The sequence below is a fragment of the Vombatus ursinus genome, unplaced genomic scaffold, assembly GCF_900497805.2.
Source record: "Vombatus ursinus unplaced genomic scaffold, bare-nosed wombat genome assembly UNPS02001419.1, whole genome shotgun sequence".
Lineage (NCBI taxonomy): Eukaryota > Metazoa > Chordata > Mammalia > Diprotodontia > Vombatidae > Vombatus > Vombatus ursinus.
In genome coordinates, this window is record NW_020941197.1 from 7,734,300 (window position 1) to 7,756,691 (window position 22,392).

Consider the following 22,392-nt stretch of genomic DNA (forward strand, 5'->3'; position numbering starts at 1 on the left):
CTTATAAGATTTTTAGCTCCCTTGAGTTAGAAGAAGACAGCAGGAAAGGGTCACTGTTTTAATAACTCATGCAGTATCAGTGCAGTGCACTTAATGAAAACTTTGCCTCTCTTGCTTTCTAGGGACTGTTTTCTGAAGGGGAGACCATTTCATCTCTTTCGATTGCTTATCCAGTATCATGAACCTGAACTGTGTTCCTTTCTTGATACAAAGAAGATGACTCCAGACTCCTATGCACTCAACTGGGTAATAAAGTGAAAGTAGGGACACTTAATGAAAAATAGATTTATCTATAAATATATAATATAATTATTTAAGGAAGAAAAGTATTAAATTATAGAACAGTACTACTTATACTAATGGGTTAGAATTATTGGTGTTCCAGAATAACTTTTGTTACTCTACTTTTTCCAGAATATTTTGGTATGAAGTTTAACATATTTGTTATTTGTAAATGGGACTTATTAAAAGGTTTTTCAGTGTCTAATAAAGTAGTTGATGTCATGTATGAAAACATTTGAGGTCAGTATTTCATCTATTAGGAAACTGACTTCAGGGACTTAAAGTAGTTAAATACCTCTGCTTCTCTTTGTCTTCATGTTTTATATTTAATCATCTTTTTCAGAGATTTTGAATATGAGGTTTATTTTTCAGTGTTAACTCTTAAAATGCACAATTGAAATTTTCAACCTTATTTTCATGCTTCAGTCCCCTAAACTAAAATGATAGTTGGACATTGAAAGAAAACATTAATGAAGCAGACCTGTTTCCCTAACTTTTCTTTAGAGACTTCTATTTGTTAATATCTTTATATTAGCAAGAATTTAGCATTCATTAGCATCCTGATCTTGAAGACTGTGTGTTGTGACATTTCTGTAGTCCATATATATGTGTACCCACACAAATATATGTGTGCATATATATATGTGTATGTATATATATATATATATTTTTTTTCTCTTAAAATCTTATTCATAATGACCTGTGCTCTATATGTGTCATACTGTGGTTGGATTTTTTTTTGCAAGTGTGCAGGACCAGGTTAGGCCCACAATTGAGTGATGAAAGTACATCAATGTTTTTGGCATTTCTGATGACTTTCTCTAATGCTTTCTTAATTTTAATGACATAAAATAAATGTGTAGATATTAACTAGTATTGATCTTAGAAGTGTTAAACTAAATATTCTCTTTGGTTTTCCACTTACCATCTTGCTTTAAAATGAAAACATTAAAAATAAAAGAGTAATAGCTTTTTTGAAGTTTATTTTTTTAATCATTTGATTATTTATCATAATAAGCCAAATAGGGGAATGCAAAGCAATATAACTCTAGCCATTCTCACTTGCATTCCACTTTAAAAAAAAAGGTGAACTGAACCTTTTGAACCATCTTAATATATTATTAGATTATTCTGTTTGCATAATGGAGACTTTCTACCACCAGAACACTAACTTTTTGACATGGTAACAGGAAGATTCAGTCCTCGTAGGTTTAGTGCTCATTGGTAGAGCACTTGTTAAATTAAAATTTGATAGCTTAGTATTGAGGGTATAATAATGACAAAAACAGGATCTGTGCGGGCTAGGTTTGAAAATAGCAAAATTCTGCCACTATTTTCGTTCCCATTTTCCGCTGACAAAAAAAGCAACCTAGGAAGGCATTGACCACATGTCTTTAATGTCTATTTGTTATAGTACTTTTAAAAAAGAAAACTTCTAAAAAGAATGAAGTCCTACTAGAAAGCATATTTTAATTTTTTTTAAATGTTTAGAATTAAACAGATAAGGTTTAGGGGGTAGGCAATGGACTTTTCATTAAAAATTGAGAATTCTTAAGTTATCACTGAAGTGATACCACCAGAGCCCAATTTAACTCTAAAAAACAAAACTCTTTAAGTTGGTGTATTTTTGTGTTCTGTTTAAATGTGTGAAAACTAATAGAAAAAGATTTACTCTGATTCAGTCTGTGAAGTTTTTTTACAATGGATAAATATGTAAACATAAGTGGTCATGCTATTCATTTTACAATGATGCTATCAAATTTAACTTTTTGGCATCATTTTTGTACTCTCTAAAGATCAGCTCTTATTTCTGAAACTCATTTTACTATATTCACTAAATATTAAGTGTAGGTGATTTTATTCCATGTGATTTATACATTTCTTATTGGCATCTTAATTAGTCTTTCAGAACCAGTTTTAAGTTTCTACTTCTAGTTATTTCTAATATTTGCTTCTCTTGCTATATTTCCTGACTACAGCTTGGAAGCCTTTTTTCATGTTTCTGTTCAATTGAAGTGACCCAGGCAATATGGGATGGATACCTACAGCAAGCAGATCCATTCTTTATTTATTTTTTAATGTTAATAATCCTTGTCAATACAAAGTGAGTATAAAAATGGCTACATTTTTCATTTTCTTTTTCCCTGATTACCATTTGTTTAACTTTGACTGGTAATTTGTATCCCTTTTCTCTGTTACAGAGATGTTATTTTAGCACAAGAATCTGACAATAAAGAAGAAATTATTCGTAAGTATCATTTTATGTAGGAAAACAAATGCTGGCCATTTCATTTTCTTATTTTTCTAACCTGTAAAATTAGAGATTTGGACTAGGTGGAGTCAATACTAGCATTCATTGATTCCGTGAACAGAATCCCAGATTACTAGTTTTTTGCCTTCCCATGTTGTGAACTGATCCACTGTTCTGGAGAGAAATTTGAAACTATGCCAAAGGGCTATAAAACTGTGCATATCCTTTGACCCAGTAATACCACTACTAAGTTTGTATTCCAAAGAGATCAAAGAAGAAGGAAAAGGATGTATATGTACAAAAATATTTATAGCTGCTCTTTTTGTGGAGGCAAAGAACTGGAAATTGAGGGAAAACCCATTACTTGGGGAATGGCTGAACATGTTTTGGTATGTGATTGGGTTACTATTGTTCTGTAAGAAATGATGAGTAGGGTGGTTTCAGAAAAATCCTGGGAAGACTTATTATATGAACTGATGCAAAATGTACTAAGCAGAACCAGGAGAACATTGTACACAGTAACAGCAATATTGTATGATGATCAACTGAGAATGACTAAATTATTCTCAGCAATACAATGATTCAAGACGATTCCAAAGGCTTAGGATGAAAAATGTTATCTACCTCCACAGAAGGAACTGATAGAGTCTGAGTGCAAATCAAAGCATACTTTTTTTTTAACTTTTTTATTTTTCTTGGGTTTTTTTGGTCTGTTTTCTTTTGCAAATGTGGGAATATGTTTTGCATGACTGTACATGTATAATCTATAGCAAATTGCTTGCCTTCTCAAGGAGGGGAGAGAGAGGGACAGGAGGAAAGAATTTGGAACTCAAAATTTTTTAAAAATGAATGTTAAAAATTTTTACATGTAATTGAGAAGAAAAGAAAAGCCTTTCCCTACAAATCATGAAACCATGAAATATAATGGGTGTGACATTTGAAGATTAATAGACCCAAGTAACAAAAGCATTATTAAATAACCAAAAATTACTTTCTTTATTATGAGTATCAACTCTTCAGTGAAATTCAGCATGCCTCCCAAATGGGCAGTTGATTGAAAAAATAATTCATGTAATTAATATTAATACTATTTTCACAGTATTAAGTATTATAAACTCCCTAAAACATTTCTACTTGAGAGCTTGCAACAGTCAAAGTCTTATTCTTTAATGCACAGTTTTAAAATGCTGTTGTGTTCTTGGTCTTCATGTATTTTAGAATTCTTGGAAAATACTCCATCCAGTTTGAATATAGAAGATATTGAAGATCTCTTTTCTCTGGCACAATATTATTACAGTAAAACTCCAGCTTCATTTAGAAAGGTATTAAGCAAGAGGTTAATGAATACATACAACATTCCACTGTGCAAATTGCTTCATTTTGTCTTTTATTTCCTTTAGTTTTCATAATGCCCCAGATTTTTTTTCCTGCCCTTTTTGAATTTTCTAAGTTATGTGATTGTGTGTGTGTGTGTGTGTGTGTTTGCATGTATGTGTATGTATTCCTGAGTGGAAGAACAAAGGAAAAGACAGGAGGTAGACAAGTACCAGTAATCCATCATCACTTTGCTCTGCCTGACCTTTGCTTTTGAATGCTGCAGTTATTTCAGGTTGTGAGGAAATCAGTTGGTGATAACTTCACAAACTATTGCCTACTTGATTTAAAAAAATGTGTTGAACGAGAGAGAAAAATATCTTATTCAAAGGTCAGCTTTTTGGCAGCCTCAGCTGTCCAGAACATAGTTATTAATCTACAGGTAAGTTTAAGAGAAAAAGGTCTTTTAGCAGCATAACTATTACAAACTCAGGGAGCTTAGGGTGGGAGGTGAGGCTTAGAATTGTGTGTGAAATAGAATTTATATAATCTCAAGATAGCAGATTAAACGTAGCAAGTATGTTATGTATCTGTTTGAAGCTGAAACACTGAAAAATAGTAGATAACAGTGAGGGAGTAGAGAGCAGAAGCTACACTCATTAGCTGCTAAGAGAAAAGAAGGACCTCAGCGAGTTAGAGCGTTAGAGCAGTGGTGTCAAACTCTTAGAAAGGGAGCCCTGGCGAGGCATATTGACTTAAATTAATAATATCTATGTTGTATTACATTTTTTGTTAAACATTTCTCAATTACATTTTAATATGGTTCTAGTGAGGACTGCGAGTTTGACACCTCTGTGTCAGAGCACAGCACAGTGACTGACATTTATAATGATGGCCTGGAGTTCTTAAGAAATGGTTAAGTTATTGTTACCTTTAAGAAAGCAGAGAAATATATAGTACCTCTTAATCAATATAGTAAGTCGTACCTAGGCAATCTAATCCCAAAGGTTGCAACCAGGTGCAATTTCTTTGAGAGGGAAAGTATATTCATATTCATTTTCTAAAATGAATCATTGCTACTGTATTAGTGCTGTGCTACTGCTTTTATGTGAAGTACATATTATCTTTATGATTTTAAAAACAACTGTGAGATAAAAATTTTATCACCTAAAAACATTAAAATATTGATAATAAAAGTGCATTTTTGTGTTTGAAGGATATTTTTAATCTGAAAAACAAAAAACAAACTTATTATGAAATACCTTGTTCCTTAAGTATGCTTCATAGTTGTTTTGGGTTATGGAGAATTTTATGGAAGGTTATTTCCTTTTTTCTCTCCACAACCTAATGTCACCTTCTACCCTTCAGAATAGTTGGTTAAATACTTTAGGTCAAGAGTACTTAATCTTTTTTGTGTTGTGGATCCCTTTGACAGCCTGGACAAGCCTATGTACCTGTTCTCAGAATGATATATTTAAGTAAGTAAAATAAAATACAAAGGATCACAAAGGAAATCAATAATATTGAAATGAAATTAAAAAACAAGTTACCACACCCCAAGGCAAGAACCTCTGCTTTAGATGAATGTCATATTTATGAGTTAGAATAGAGTATCATTATATTAGTTATTTTATATAACTAATTTATACTTCTTTTTGATTTTCCGAAACCTATGAGGAATATAAAGCAGTCATTTCACTATTTTATTTTTGGTGATAGTAGAAGTAAAAATTAAGTGGTTTTAAGTTTTATCAATTTTAAAGAATTTTGAATTCTAACCTGCTTGAAGGGCTGTGGTGTTTTAGTTTTTCTTTAGGAAGAACATAAAGGAAAAGAGGTATGTAACACTATCTCTTTGCATCTGTTTTTTGGATTGTGAGGTATTTCTGGCAGAACAGCTTTGATTTTACCATTACCAGGCAAACCAGTTGAACTCCATATCTTACATAGTATGCTGTTTGTTTAGGCTTTGCAGTTGTGAGCGCTGTGTGGTTGTGAGGTATAAGCTTTGTATATTCTTGTTGATTTGTGCATTGAGGCTCCATAAAATGAGTTTTAAAAAACACTGAACACAGTTTATCAAGTCTTTTGATTTTGGTTTATTCAGAAGTCTCTAGGAAAGGGACAAAGCTCTGACTTTGATTTTTCTTTCTAATTAAAAAAATACTTCTCTCTTACCAATCAGGACAATCATAGTTTATTTGGCAGTCCTTTGCTGGGAATTAAGGATGACGACACAGATCTAAGTCAGGCTCTCTGTCTGGCCATTTCAGTATCAGAGATTCTTCAAGCAAATCAACAGCAAGGGGTCAGTAAATAAAAGAAATACATTTTCCCCCCCTAAAAAAATGACCCTTTTAAATGTAAGGAATTTTGGCCACTAACTTTCTTCAAAAGTTTAATATTATAGATCAAAGATTAAATATGATATTTAGTATTAATTTGTGATCCAGGGTTCAGCTAATTTTATACTGTAGTTTAAGACTATATGTGCTAAGAAGGGAAAATTGTGAGAAAAATATTCACTAGTTCTTAACTTGTTTTCATCAGTGTGAAAACCCCAGAAAGCAGCCCTTGTCAATCATGTGTTTCAAATATAAGCACTGTCTTGCCATGTTAGAAGCTCTTTCAGGGAATCAGAAAAAAGTGTTGGGGAGGGGAATGGAAAACTGCTATGCTACAATGTTCCTTCCTTCCCCCAAAGGATTTTAGGATCATAGGTTTAGGACTGGAAAGGACCTTAGAGACCATCTAGTCCAACCCCCTCATTTTACAGATGAGGAAACTAAGACCCAGAAAGGTCAAGTGACTTGTCCAAGGTTACACAGGTAGTAAATGGCAGAGCCAAGATTCGAACCCTGGTCCTCTGACTCCAAATCCAGCTCTCATTCCACTGCACCACGCTGCCTCTTAATACCACGACTGGTAGTTTGGGATTAAAGTGAGTACCAGTATCTGATTTTTCTCTTGTAAGAATTAAAGACATTAAGTCCAGATTAAATAATTCATTGCACAAACTTCATTTTAGATTGTCAATTCAGAAGATTTTCTTTCCACATTTGGGAAATAAATTTTATGTTCTGCTTAATGTCTAGTGTACTGTAGGCAATTACTGCCTTATCTTTAAAGCTTTTAAATTATAAAAAAAATTCATCGTAAGACATTTTTGTTGTTAAATCTCAGAATTATTTGGGATATCTCAAGTATTTCCTTGGTTGAATCTATTGTATTCATAATACTCAATTCAGTTTTTTATTAGCACATCATATCAGTCCATCTTGCTTTGATCAGTTGCAAATGTTCACTGAATGTGAGCCTCTCACAGTGGAAATTTTTAATTTTGAGAATTCTAACATTCCAGATGTTGTTTTCCTCATAGGAAGGAGTTCGATTCTTTGTGGTGGATTGCAGGCCTGCGGAACAGTACAATGCCGGGCATTTATCAACAGCTTTTCACTTAGATTCAGATTTGGTTAGTATAAGCTCTGATTTAAATAAGCAAAGTAAGGAACAATACTGTTTTTTCCCTTATAGTGCATAAGTAAGGACATATTGTTAATGACTATGTAGCCTCATTATTATTTTTAAATTATTGCTGCATTTCTAGAAATGCAGCATAAGTTGTCATTAAGTACCACCACATTATTTCAACTAGAAGAGATTACATGCTCTTAGGGGAAAGTTCATATAATTGATTAAGAAATTCTGAAAATGTTAGTTTTAAACTATCTAAGTATGAGTACTCATTTCAAATAGTAACTGAGAAATATTTAATTACAGTTTTGAACTTGGTTGGTTGTTAGCACACATTCAGAAAGTACAAATATGATGCTTTTTTTTTTAATTTTTTTTTATTTTTAGGCAATTGGGGTTAAGTGACTTGCCCAAGGTCACACAGCTAGTAAGTGTCAAGTGTTTGGTCTGAGGCCGGGTTTGAACTCAGCTCTTCCTGACTTCAGGACCAGTGCTCTATCTACTGTGCCACCTAGCTGCCCCAATATGATGCTTTTTAGTTGGGCTATCTTTGGCTATTATCTGAAATCCTACAGTAGTCAACTCTGGATTTTCTAAAGAAATGTTTTGCTTTTGTTATGTAGTAGCTATTATGCCTGCCTTTACATGTTCATAATATCCTTCCATATGCTGCCATTCATCTTCATGTCTTTCATTGACATTTATTGGTCTGTATCAGAACTGATTAAGAGATTGGATTTCTTAAATTAAATGAAGACTTTTATTTCTTTCCTTTTCCTGCTGACTTTAAATGCTAACATTGTGTGATAATAAAATAGATCTAAATTTTTTGAAAGAAGTATGAAAAATCAGGTTGGCCAGATTTATCTTTTTTTTCCCCTTCAGATGCTTCAGAATCCATCAGAATTTGCACAGTCAGTAAAATATTTGCTAGAAGCCCAGAAGCAATCTATTGAGTCTGGTTCAGTTGCGGGAGGGGAGCACCTCTGTTTCATGGGAAGTGGCAGGGAAGAAGAAGACATGTATATGAACATGGTCCTTGCACACTTTTTACAGGTATGTTTGTGTAAATGACTGTAGCTGAGCAAGTGTTTTCTCTTGACCATTGATCTAAAATAAAAAGTTAATGCTGTAAAAAAAATAAACAGGCCTGTTAGGCATTTTCTGATTATGATAGATAAAGTTTGGAATATTTCCATTATAGTATTGTCATTGTGAAATTGGTTATATATTTTTGAGATTTGACACTTTTTCATTATATTTAAATATTGTCATAGGTCTCTTTTTTGTATCAGCAAGATGAGAAGTTGGACCAGATGATCTCTAAGGTCCCTTCCGTCTCTAAATCTCGCGTTTAATTGTGCTACTTTGGAAGCTGGCTAGTTTTGTTTTTGCTTTCTATCTTCAGGGCTTAATCATGTGTCCATGGTGCTTAATAAATTGTGGGTTGAAATTAATCAGATGACCTATGAATTTTGTGGCATGGTTTGTGCTCTTCTCTGCATTCCCAAAAAATTGTCCTCTCATCATTTATTTAGCTGGAAAATTTGACTTCATAAGCACCAAATGAAATTTTGATAACTAGATTTTTGATAACTAGAACTTTGATATCAACGTTTGTATGGTTTTGAATTAGGGAGGTAAGAGGTATACTGTTGCACAAGCCGTCTCATTTTTTTCATTTCCTGGTATTAATTAGATTTCAATTCCTGGTATTAATTAGAAGACTTTTTTTTTTAATTTAAGAAAAACACTTAAGTACCTAGTCTGTCCTATCTAGCAATCAATAAACATTTAAAGGCTTATAATAAACATTATTAAGTGCATCCAGACACTATGCAAAGCTGGGAATACAAAAAGAGGCCTATGACAATTCCTGCCCTCCAGGAGTTTACAATCTAATTCAGGAGATAATAGGAAAACAAATCTAGATAAAGCAAATCTTATACAGTCACACAGTTCCCACCCACTACTAGCTCTCCTTCTAACTGGATTTAGACAAATAAGTATGACATTAGGTAGAATGTGATAAGAACAAATAAGAGAGCCAAAGAAAAATTTAGAAAGAAAGGATACCTTTCCACTGAGGCTCTCATGGATAGAATTCTTCATGAAAGCACCTGAGCTGGGCCTTAAAGAAAAGAGATTTTGGCAAAAGGAGATGTGAAGAGAAAGCATTCCAGATTTAGGGAATGGTCTTGGTGAATATGTGGACAAAGTACAAAAGCAACTAGTGATCTCATTCGATTTGAATGTCATGTGTGTGGAGTAGAGTGCTGTGAAATAATCGCAGAAAGGTTGTGTGGAAACAGACAGTGGAGGGTCTCAAATATAAAACTAAAATGTTTGTTTTTTTTCCTGTAGACAGTAGAGCAACCCTGAGGGTTCTTGAATAAAAGAGTACATTGTGAAGATCAAGTTGTCTTCTGCTTGCAGGATGTAATGGAGAGGGGAGATCTGGTAGCAGCGAGATAAGTCAGAAGACTATCTACAGGAGTCTGAGTGAGAGTTGAGAAGGGCCTGAACTGTATGGTGCCATTGTTAGTGGTGAGGAGAGGACAGATGTGAAATATTTTACAAGGTTAAAATTCATTGAGACTTGGCACCTCAGTGGATGTGAAGATTGAGAGGAGAGGGAAGAGTCAAGGAAAACTCTGAAGCTCCAAGCCTAAGTTGCTGGGAAATGTACTACCAGTGAGAGAAATAACAGAATTGGTAATGAGGGCAAATCAGTTTTGGACGTGGTGGATGTGACGCGCTGCTAGCATAGCTTGTTGGAGTTATACAGCAGATAGGTAGAAGTAAAGGACCGGAGCTCAGAGAGAGAACACTCTCTATAGATACATGTTTTTAAATTGTCATTGAAATTATGATAATGTATGAGGGCCACGGGGAAAGGGTGTAGAGACAAGAGAAGAAGGCCGAGGACTGCAGAAAAGAGGAGTGGAAAGAGCGTGATAAAACATGGAGGAGGCTGTGGAGCGTTTAGACAGGAGAAGACAGTGTTAGAAGAGAACGTAAAACAGAGAGAGAAGAGCATTGTCTCATGCGTCAGAATTGTCAGAAGGGGTGAGAACTGAGAAAACAAATGGAATTGGTAGTGGGGAAGGAAGCTATTTCTAGAATGTATATATAGGAAACTATGCACACACACACACACACACACACACAATGTCAAGCATAAACAACTACATCTGGATGAACTCAGCATTTACTGGAAACCACGTTCCTTTTTGTGCTCTGTGGAGGATATCTTCCATGAGAGTTGCAAACCCCTTTGGCGTATGTGCGTGCGTGTGTGTGTGTGTGTGTGTGTGCGCGCGCTTGTGTGTGTGTCTCCCCTCCATGATAGTTGCAAGCCACTTTGGCAAATGTGTGTGTGTGTGTGTGTGTGTGTATGGTTGATGTCGTGTTTATTGCATCAAAATCCAGAGTTACTTTTCAATGAGGTCAATGACCTTTCTAAAGATATTGGACTAACAACATTACAGAGAAAAACTAAATGAATGAAGAATTCTATTATTCAGACTATGGCATGCATTTTGAAGAATAATCCATTGAGTTTATTTTATTATGTTGAATAGTCACTGCAGATTGACAGTAAGTTTGGTTGAGAATTAAATAAGAGGAAGAGAAAGCAGACTAAACTTAGTCTGCTAAATTGCATTTTGGAAATTGTGCAATATTTTCAGTGATTTCTGACCTTCAGATTCCTCTTTTTATCAGCATTATTCTATATACTATAGTTCTAGATTGTGCAGCACCATGGTCTCTTAACAATTTAACTGTATCTACCCTGGATATAATTAGGTAAAAAAAGAAAGGAAAAAAGAATCAGAGGTAGAATCTAGGCAGGCTTTGAGGCTGACAGAACAAAGTATTTTCCTTGCCTATTTGTTGTTTGTTAATTAGCTTGACTTTCTCTTCTTAAAGGGTGAGAGTTTGGACTAAGTTTTTACTCCTTGGTTCATGTATTTATTTGGTTGTTTTTATTGACAGTCATTGTGTTTACAATTTAAAAAAAGAGATCCTTTGAAGATCTAGTGGAAGTCTTGCAGCTTGCAGGTAGATCCTCAGGAGGGTATGAGTGGAGACATAGAAGAGCATCTCAGAATGTGGTTCAGGGGTGCATTGCTGTAGAGAGGGGAAGTGGCTACATTACTGAGGTCTCAGATTCACAGAAATGTAAAAGTGATTAGAGGACAGAATTCATACTTGAAGAAAGACACACTGGATGGAGCAAGATGCACATAGCGACTAAGATGAAGGCCCCAAGCCATCTTCCTTATATTTATTCTCCTTTCCAGGACTTGACTCCTATTCAGCAAATCTGGTATTAGTCATACTTCAGCTATGAGAAAAACTTGGGGAGATTAGATAATTTTATTATGGCCCTCAGAAGAATTTTGAAAGGTTTTTAAAAAACACTGAGGAACGATTTCTTTTTGGTTGTTTCTATTCTCCCTTTTGGTTCTGTGGTGTATTTTAAATCATAGCCTTTATATTGAACTGTTTAACCATTTGGAAGTTAACAGTTTTCAGTGGGGGGAAAAAAAGAATGAACTCAAAAGACAGATTTCCAATCCTTCATGCAAAAGTTGAGAATATCAAGAAGAAACTGGCAGTTTAATGCATAACACTATGGATCTTGTTTTTAGATTCTTTTTAAAAAGGGAACAACAAAAATGCTGGATACATGTTTCTAGAAATGTAAGTTGTAAACAGCATCGTTAGCATTTTGAATATTAGGAAATTTAAAAATAATTTAATATTTTTTCCCATGACAGAAAAACAAAGAATATGTCAGCATTGCCAGCGGAGGATTTATGGGTAAGTTTAAAATTTCATTTCTTTACACCTGGCTTATGTGAAGGGAAGATACCTGGGGTAAGAGCAGAAGTAATGTTGGATGGAGAATTTCATTAATCACTGAGTGTTTATTAAATGCTTACTATTTTTGCCAGATACTGCCAAGTGCTGGGGATAGAAAGACAATAGTGAAACAGTCCCTGTTTTCAAGGAGGTTTTGTTGTTGTTATTCAGTCATGTCTGGCTTAACACTTAGCAGGGTTAAGTGACTTACTCAGGGTCACATAGCTAAGCTGGTAAGTATCAGAGGCCAGATTTGAACTCATGAAGATGAACCTTCCTGATTCCAAGCACTGTGCTTCATGCTAATGCTGGAGACAAATATATGGGTCTATACCTGACACATACAAGCAGACACTAGTTTTTGTCATTTGTCATTTTGTCATTTATAAACAAGATATGGAAGAGTAGGGAAAAGTAACACACTAAATTTGGTAAATAGCTATAATTAATTGACCTTATTTGTATTGTAAAGTTCTCTCAGTTTTCTGTGTGTAGATTATGAGCTACATATGTTTATTGTCTACAACTGTGTTTTAAGCTCAGACTGGTTTCCACCTGCCATTAGTGGTTTCTCAGCTGGCTTCTTGTCACCGTCAGTTGTGTATCCTAGAAATACAAATTAATTTTGTGATTAGATTAAGATAGACACAATTAGGGAGGTAGCTGTGCTGCAGAAAACCATATTATGTCTTCTAAACTAAAAATAATTGTGTTTGTGTATGTATGTATACGTGTGTGTATATATATATGTATTTATGCATGTATGTATACATATATATGTGTAGTTATGCATATATGTATTTATGTACTTTTTGATATTATCTATTAGATCTCTTCTTCCCCTTCTTTAGTGTAGGTAACAGAGTTACTGGCACTTATAAGCCTTGTTTATTAATTATTATTAACATGCATTAATAAATACTTTTTTAACATTCACATTTTGCTATACATAATATAACAAATGCTTTTCCACTAAGATTTGATTACATATTTGGTTAATAGAGAGGAGGAAGTATAGACCTCAGAAATCATAGTCTGCTTTCTCCTGACTGAGAGCTTTTACCTCTTAATATCCTTGTCATCTGAGAAACAAAGGAGGAAATTTTGATAGAAAAATTTAGTCTTTTTTTTTTTTTTTTAAACCTTAAGGACAAAACCCTGTTCTTGAGCTACTGCTTTTAAGCCCCAGTCCTGTACTTGTAGGTCTTCCTGGTATAGTCAGAGAATGCTGAACTTGGAATCTGGAAATCTAGATTCCAGTCTCAGAGTTCTTATCACTGTATGTCTCCTTGGGTGGTTCAATTTCCTTAACCTCTGTGGTTCTCAGTCAATTGAGGGGTTGGATTAAATGATGTTTTTAAGGTTTTTTCCAGTTCTAAACTATTAATCTATAAATTCTTATCTGGTGAGAAACTACTTAAATAGGCTAGGTGTATTCGTATCATTAAGCTGATAACTTGGTTCCTCAGATTCTAAAATAATTGACCAGAGTTATGCAGAGTGTATAGCTATCATATTTTGAAAATTCATGAAATTTTAATATAACATTTAAAAGTCGAAAAGGAGTTGGCATGTTGTCTGTATCTTACAAGTAGTAGTAGAAGGAGGATTATAAAAAATATAGATCTGTAAGCCCTGATCAGTTATAACAACCAATTTGTGTGGATCCTGAAGAGAACAGGGTATTAGGCTGTCGCCATAGATTCCTTATCAAGGATAAATCTTGATACACTGAAGTTCATTTTTTTTAGTGATTGGCTCCGTAGTTTGACAGAAAATAGTGAATGTAATCTCTCTTGATATTAGCAATGTTTATTTTCTCTTGCACAGTATAGTCAATGATAAGCTAGTGAACGACTCATACCTAGAAAGTGAGTGGTGTGGTGGTTATAAGTGTTATATAGACATTGGTCCTGGATCCAGTGTTTATTTTCATCATTAATTTGTATGACTAAACAGAGGGGATGTTCATTAAAATTGTTGTCCTTTGTATTTTGAACATTTGAAAATTGTTCTCCTATAGAATGGAACTAAGGTTTTGCAAAATAATTTTTCCTACCAATCGTTGCTTTTACTGGGATTAATATATCTTTTTAAAAAATAATTAACTTTGAAAGTTGCTAAATTGTTATAGGAAAGGCTGGCTTGAGTTTTCCTTATGCGAAGAAAAGCAGCAATAGTTCTCCCATGAATTCTTAATGTTATGTTGTAAAACAATTTATTTGAGATTATCTATGGGCAGCTTGTAAGAATCAAAAAGGGAAAATGTAGAACTCACCAGAGTCATGTTAAAATCACTGTAACGCATGTGTGGCATATGGACAGGAAGTTAATGGGAAGAGGAGCCTTTCTTTAAATTATGGCTTTTTACTATGGGCCATACTATTTTACTATTTTCTGCAGAGAGAGGATCATATGTATATAAGGAATTAATTTTGTAGCATATTTACTTAGTTATTAATAACTGTGTCTAAAAGGGTTTGATACTTTAGTTTTTATTTCTTGTTTTTCCACAAGCACTCCAGCAGCACTTAGCAGACATAAATGTGGATGGACCAGAAAATGGATATGGCCACTGGATTGCTAGCACCTCAGGCTCCAGGAGTAGTATAAATTCCTCTGTTGATGTAAGTGTCTAAAATGTCTAGAAAAGAGGACCAAGTATTAACAAATTCATTAAGTAGTTTCATTATGTTTATAGTGAATCATGATCATTTAATCATGTGATAATTTGTTTTAATAGATGTCTTCGTATTTTGTATAGACATATTCTTAGTCTATTTTAGTCATTACCTTGAATAGAAGAAAAGTTTCAGAAGTTTGTCTGATTTAAGTGTGTCTTCCTTTTCCTAAAAAATCCATTAGGCCTAAGTCATTATTTTTTAATGTAATTATAGTCTTCTTCAAGACCTAAGGTCCTAAGGTAGTAATGCATGATTATCCCTCAAAGTAGAACTATAAATAGGACACCAGTTAATTAAATTGCCAGTAGTTCCTTTTTCCCAATTTAGTCTTTAACCATTTTATAAAGAAACCATTTAGTATTTGACTGATGCCCCCTTACATCAAATGAGAACTTTGGTGAGTTTATTTGTAATACAGTGATTTAGTTATTAAAGAATCCCCTTTAGTAACCCATTTTATATAGTAACCTGTTTCCAATAAACCACTAGATTGGGAAGAAGAGGCTGACTCACCTTATTCAAATACTTTGCAGTTTGCTGCTATAAATACTCAGTATCTTTTGGGAGCTGAGTAGCTCATCTCTCTACCTACTTTTCCAACTCACAGCCTTTTTCGGCGTCCCTGACTTCTAATTTGAAAAATACTGATTAAAGACCTAATGGAAATCTTTTGCTCTAACAACTGTCTAAAAATAAAAGGATAAAGTTGGGAAGAGAATGCATTATATACACTAAAAATAAAATTTTTACTAAAGCCACTTCAACCAAAGCATGTGCAAACAAGAAAGTTAAAGAACTTGAGTTTGATAAGGAGATTGTTTTCAGTGTTAATTTGATTAAGTTTGGGGTTTAGACATAGAAGCAGACATTTTCATTATATGTATGGGTTTATTTAATTTCTAAAAAAAAATACTTAAAGACCCAAGAACAAATATGGTAGAAACATGTAAAAGAAAAAATGAATTGGCCATGTTAGTAGTAATCTTCCTACCTTTTTATTCTGTTGGTTAGACAGACCAGAAATCTATAGGTTTGAACTATTTCTCATTGGAGGAAGAGTAGATTTTGACAGCCTAAGGCATTTATACCTACTTTTCCATCTTTTGCTCCTAAAAAGTTCATATCCACATATCTTCGTCATGAGTTTGCTCGCTTTTGTGTTTTAGGAGACAATCCTTATATCAGTTCTTTTCTTACAGGGTGATTCTCCTAATGGTTCAAATGATGGGCGAGGAATGAAATCATTGGTAAACAAAATGACTGTCGCTTTAAAGACAAAATCTGTGAATGTCAAGGAGAAAGTTATCAGTTTTATTGAGAATACATCAACTCCTGTAGACAGGTGAGGTTTTTTTTTAAATAGAATTTGGGGTTAAGAGAAGTATGATGCAGTAGAAAGAGGGCTGGATTTGTGTCTTGGATAACACACTTAAACCTGTCTAGGCCTCAGTTAGCTCATCAGTAAAATGAGGGAGTTAGATTGGATTACCTCTCAACCTGTCCCAGATTTATATCTATAAGACCTATAATCTCTGATTGGTACATAGATATACCTCAGTTAATGAAGATACTCCAGAAAAGCTGTTTAAACACATTTTTGTTAAGTGATCCTATTCCACTAAGTTTTATATATTGTGTTTATTCGATGGAATAAATTTTGGCTCAAAGTTCATCCCCTCTTTGGCAACAAAAAGAGGAATTGTGAGTGGGAGACCCACTATACAACACAGTAAAGAATTGAAGATAACTGGAAAAACCTTGTATATTAAAATCTTTTAAAACTTGAAAATGAGATAGATAGATGGTATGCCTTTTATTCATTAAAATAATAACACCTGCTACAATATGTACATATCACTACATGTAGTGGATACTTTTCCAGTGTCTTATGGGCAGTAGAAAGAGTCTTGGACTTTGGGGAAATGCCTTTGCCCGCTCTTGATCTAACCCTCCATTATCAAAGATTTATGAACTAGGAAGTTTTACCTTGCTAAACAAAACACAGGCCTACTCTTTGGAATTTGTGAGTTTAATTTTTCATAGAATTTAAATAATCCTAGTTAAATGGAATGGAGAAAAGTAAATACTCCCTCATTTATCACTCTTAATTTTCTTCAAAATTGTTGTTACCTATAATGTACTTTATGTGCTTTTGGAAACTTATCTTTCAGTGTGCCTAATTAGTTAGTTGTTTTCTAAAATCTGAAGTTACCCTACAACTTTGAACCAGAGGGATTTGTTTCTTTCTGTCAGAAAGACTCATCTTCCTGAGTTCAGCTATGGCCTCAGACATTTACAAGCTGGGCAAATCACTTAACCCTGTTTGCCTCTGTCTTCTCATCTGTAAAGTGAGCTGGAGAAGTAATTGGCAAACCACTCCAGTAACTTTGCCAAAAAAACCCCAAAGGGGGACACGAAGAGTCAGACATCACTCAAAAATGACTGAAACAACAAATTGGAAGGTGGGGGAGGGGGTGTTGATCTATTAAAAAAAATTAAATTTACTTTTTAAAAAATACATATGTTGAATTTAACCAAATAGCAACAAAACTTTGTGTCTCTTGGATTTTTTGTTTGCATTTAAAATTTATTTTATTGATGGCCTGTTTTTGCCTCTCTATCACTACCCTCCTGTCTTCTTTCCACCCTTTCTTGTAACAAATATGTATAGTCCAACAAAACAGATCAGCACATTTCCTGTTTCTGAAAATGTATATGTCAATCTACACCTCTAATCCAGCACTTTCCTGTAAAGAGGTCGGGTGGTGGGGTGGTTTATATTCCATTTTCAGTTCTTTTGAAGTCACTATTGTGACTTACTTTGATTAGAGTTCTGAGGTTTGTTAACTTTCTTCATATTATTGTCATCATGTAAATTATTCTCTCAGTTCTGCTTATTTTGGGTCTGGATTAGTTTATGCAAGTCTTACTGTAGTTATCTCAATCTTTCATAACCCTCATTTCTCCTATTATGTTCCCCAAATGATGGGTACCTGTTTTGCATTGTAAAAATGGCTGAAGTGAAAGAACAAAAATGAGGATTTGTTTCTAAGCACACTTTTCTCTTGAAAATGTATTCATTTAATAACTCATTAAATTTTACTTTCAATATCCAGGGATATTTGAATCAGGTGACATAAAAACTTGAATGTTAGAAATATGGCATTTCATAGAAGTGTTTTTTTTCCTTCAGAAAATATAAATAGCAACTAAGATTAGAGATTTATTTTTGTTAATAAAAAGTAAACTATACATGCATGTGGAGTGATGGATCGTATTAAGGTTATTTTATCAGATCTGACTGTTTAAGTAATGGGTCTCATGGTGGTTCTTTTGTTCTTAAAAGTCTAATCTTTTGACTTTTAGGTAGTTCACAACTTCTTGATATGTCTTTAGGTGTAGGAATGTAATTGTCACCTTCTGTATGTTCCGTTTAGTCAAATATCTCTCTGGGAATAGGGTTTGTCTTTTGAGTAAATCAGTTATCTCCCCCTTAGCCATCTCCCTCCATCCCTACTTACAATGTCATATTTTCCTGCTTTCTGCTTGAGAATATAAAAACCCTGTCTTCACATGATGATATGTATTAGAAAAATTGATCACTTCAAACATGTAGATTTTAAATTTTTTTATAATTGTTTTGTTCTGTCCTCTGCCTTAATTTGCTATAGAATGTCTTTCAATCTTCCTTGGCCAGACAAAACAAGTACAGAGCGGTAAGCCATGGGTAGAAGAGTCCAACTAAGCCATGCTTGTCTATAAGCACGATTCTCACTGTTTGTAAGCATTAGTTACACTGACATTAACCTGAGATTCCAGGTAGCAGTGAAAAAAAAAGCTAAATTTTTCGGTAGCCTCTTTTCATTCTGCTTTTTGATTATTTGTCTAGTGCTGCTCTTTGGGCTGTATTAGCTTGGTGCTTTTCATTTTTTACTTCATGCATGCTTCTTTGGTTTGATTCTACTTCCTTTTATGCCATCTTCTCTTGAGGACTTAATCTTTCATGAAAAATTTGCATTGAAGACTGCATACACCAGTGTGATTATACATGCCATCATTTGCTTTGAGGTAGTAAAGCATGTTGCTTACAGGAAAGTGAAATAGAAAGAGAGAATTTAAAGTACCAGCCCATAGGACAAATAGCTGATAAGGCACGGCCTCAACCTCTTGAAAGCTTATAATCTAATACAGAATCTTAGAGTTGGAAGAGACCTTCTCGGTCATTTGGTCATTTAAGAGATTTAGTTCTGCCTGTGGCAGATTGGTTTTTTTTTCCCCTATTTCCATTATGTTATTTACTCTTTTCTTGAAATTTACACTTTTTTAAATAATAAGGCTTAATACTTATGTGAATGTAAACCGGTTAAAGAGGATTGGCTCTTTTCTGGTAACATACCTTTTGGAAGCTAATGTTCTAATTTTTTTAAACTTCACATTTAGATAATTCTGAAATGCCTACCTAAATCTTTTCCTAGAGAAATCACTTCCTTTAACAGTATAATTTGTTAGTTGTTTTTTATTTTTAAAGGCATTCTTCCCCAACATGCAGTCTTCTCCGCGTTTTTCTTATTATGAGGTGATTGTTTTAGTTAAATTTTATTTAGCTGAGCTTTATTCTTCCCAAATTGTGAACTAATTTATCATTCAAATTATGATCCTCCTTGTTCCAGTTAATTTTTCCATTAAGTTTGGGAGGCCTACCAAACATATTAACGTAGGGAAACTATCTCAACTATCTCAAATCTGAATTTGAGCAAAATATAATTTAGATGAAGTGAAAACAAGAGTTGTTTTCTTTCCATCTTTGATGAAATTAGTTAAAAATTCCTTCCCTTCTGATTTCCATTAAGATGTTGGGTTGAAGATTGGGTTTTTTTGGTTGATTTTTCTATGAGTTTTTTTTTTTTTTACTTTGGCTAAATAAGTCCTTTCTATGGAATTTCAGTAATTTTTACTAGTGTTTTTAAGACTAAAAAATTAATACAGACACATCTTTAAAATTTATCTAATGTATTTTGTTCTATTTTTTTTTTCTTTGCAAAACATTGTATTTTGACAGTCCAGATCAAGAATTTGCTTTTGGATTGTAAGTGTTACTCATGCTTATTTTCTGGTTGTTACTCATGTAAGCATTCTATTGGCTTTTTTTTTTTAAATCATAATGGTTTAATCAAAAGAAAATAATTGCTTCCTATTTTAAAAAATATATCAAAAGGTCTTAAAATGCCTTAAGATACAGGACTTAAGCCTTGGCTTTTGGCAGTATCATTTTCTTCCCTATCAGAAAGCTGACAGAAGATTTATGATTCGTTTGGACTGAAACATGCATTTAAAGCCAAGACAATGTGGTATAGTAGAAAAAGTCCTATTTTGGAATCAAGGACCTTGGTTCAAATCTTAGCTCTATGCTTATTACTAGAGTGACTGAACAAGTTATTTAATCTCTCAGGCCCTCAGTTTCCTAATCTGAAAAATGAGGGGTTCATACTAGATGATCTCTAAAGTCTCTTCTAACTCTAACTAAGTCTTATGATTCTATGATTAGATTTTATCCCTGAAGCTGTTTTGCTGATGTGGGTTCTACCTCGATAATTTTACTGAGTGATCAAAAAGATTTGTTGTAATTTCTGGATCATTTAATTGTCTTAAGTTCCAACTTTATAAGATATGTTGTTTAACCTGTTTTGTGGTTCACAGGAGTTGTTTCTATCTAGTATTCATAATCTGCGGTGTTGAACCTGATATAAACCTGATATAAAATTTCTTTGAAAGGAAACCAGCATAGCTGTGCAATGAGAAGTGATCATTTTCCCCACTCCCAGGTGTGATTCTACTTAGTCCCCAGGGTGTGGGTAAGGCAACTATCACTCAAGCTGTAGCTGATGAGGCCAGTGAGTCTAAAACTGGGTCTGTGCTCCTTGGAATGTGATTATAACATACCAAACTCAGGTTTAGGGGACATCTGGCCCACATTTGGAGCAATATTATACCCACTTCCCATTAGTTTCCTGTTCAGCAGTGAGTTGTATATGGTCTAAAATATCAGCCTCTTTGGGGAAAAAATAAGGGACTAGAACAGTGGCTTTCTGCTTAGAGCCTCATTTAGGGTGCTTGTTAGAGAATTACCTACACACAATTAAGAAAACTAATTGAAGATCTGAATAATCCAAATTTTTCTATATAAGAACATCTTGTAAAAATATGATAAAGTGTGAAAATCTAGAGAGCACATTTATAATAAATGAGACTTCTGATCTTTATTCTAAAAACATGATGCAGCTTCCTCGAAAGTGTAGACTAATATATAGTTGATGGAGTGTTTTCATTTTACTTTGATGGCTTATAGAGATAATTGATATCAGCAGGTGTGTACACACACACACATATACAAATACATATACATACATATAATTCGGAGGTAACTTCTATAGGGTTCATCTAGGTTGTGTACACAACATTTATTTGTCTCCAAAAAAAAAAAAATGAAGTTGGAGCTGGGATGTTTTGAGGGAGAACCTTAGTCTTTATGGTATTTTTTTATGTCCATAAAAAAAGTTTTAAGAGAAAAAAAAAGTAAACAAAACCAAGTTTTCCCAGCATGCAACAGTTTTTCTGTTTTAGAAAGGAAAAATGCCTGGTTGGCCTTGTTGTCCTTTGAATCTTTGGTTCCATTGTCAGGAACTTGGGATTGTATTTAAGAGGAATGTTTAACTTGTTTAAATTTTATTCTTACAGCTTTGAGAACATTTAGTCTAGCAAATAAATCCTGTACTCCACTTTCACTAACATAGTTTGCTTATCTACTTTCAATTTTGACACAGCTTTTCTGAAACTATGGGCTCTTCTTGGGTGCATAAAATTCTTATTTGCTTGCATGTTAATATGGTGTTTGGGGGAAACTTTGCATGATGGTTATCTTAAACTGTTATTTTCTTTTCCAAATTCCAATAATTATAGACACGTGAGTAGCAGTGACAGAGTAGGCAAGCCCTACCGTGGTGTGAAGCCTGTATTCAGCATTGGAGATGAAGAAGAATATGACACAGGTACATCCGCTTATCTGTAGGGTACTTCTTTTTGCTTTGAAATTCTTTTTCCTTTCCCCTCCAACTTCCTATAGGGTTATTTAGATTTCTATACCTAGCTGGTTATGTCATTCCCTCTTTGAACCAAATCTGATGAGAATAAGGTTCAAACAATGCTCATCTCCCTCCCTTCTTTCCCTCTACTGTATTTGGTTTTTGTGCCTTTTAGTGTGATATAATTTGTCCTCGTCTGCCTCCTCCTTTCCTCTTCTCCCAGTACAATCCCTTTTCACCACTTAATTAGGTTTTTTATCATCATAGCAAAGTCAACTTAAACCCCCTCTGTCTATGTATATTCCTTCTAAATGTCATAATAAAGATGCAGTTCTCAAGAGTTGTAAGTATTGTCTTCCCACATAGGGATGTAAATAGTTTGCCCTTATTGAATAATGGTTTTTTTTCCTTCCTGTTTATGCCTCTCATGAGTCTT

At 33.9% G+C, this 22,392-nt stretch overlaps 1 protein-coding gene across 3 annotated transcripts in view; it reads left to right on the forward strand.

Moving 5' to 3' along the window:
• Positions 1–22,392, forward strand: part of TBC1D23 (TBC1 domain family member 23) — a 54,459-nt gene that overhangs the window by 22,470 nt on the left and 9,597 nt on the right. For 2 of the 3 annotated variants that reach the window (XM_027867514.1, XM_027867518.1), the window contains exons 5-16: positions 123–246; positions 2,262–2,386; positions 2,484–2,530; positions 3,752–3,855; positions 6,033–6,155; positions 7,227–7,319; positions 8,207–8,377; positions 12,109–12,151; positions 14,711–14,820; positions 16,077–16,219; positions 18,549–18,593; positions 21,835–21,923. In XM_027867514.1, coding sequence (XP_027723315.1) covers positions 123–246; positions 2,262–2,386; positions 2,484–2,530; positions 3,752–3,855; positions 6,033–6,155; positions 7,227–7,319; positions 8,207–8,377; positions 12,109–12,151; positions 14,711–14,820; positions 16,077–16,219; positions 18,549–18,593; positions 21,835–21,923 — 1,217 coding nt within the window. The remainder of the gene's footprint in view (positions 1–122; positions 247–2,261; positions 2,387–2,483; positions 2,531–3,751; positions 3,856–6,032; positions 6,156–7,226; positions 7,320–8,206; positions 8,378–12,108; positions 12,152–14,710; positions 14,821–16,076; positions 16,220–18,548; positions 18,594–21,834; positions 21,924–22,392) is intronic. The other variant, XM_027867526.1, reaches the window with a different exon arrangement.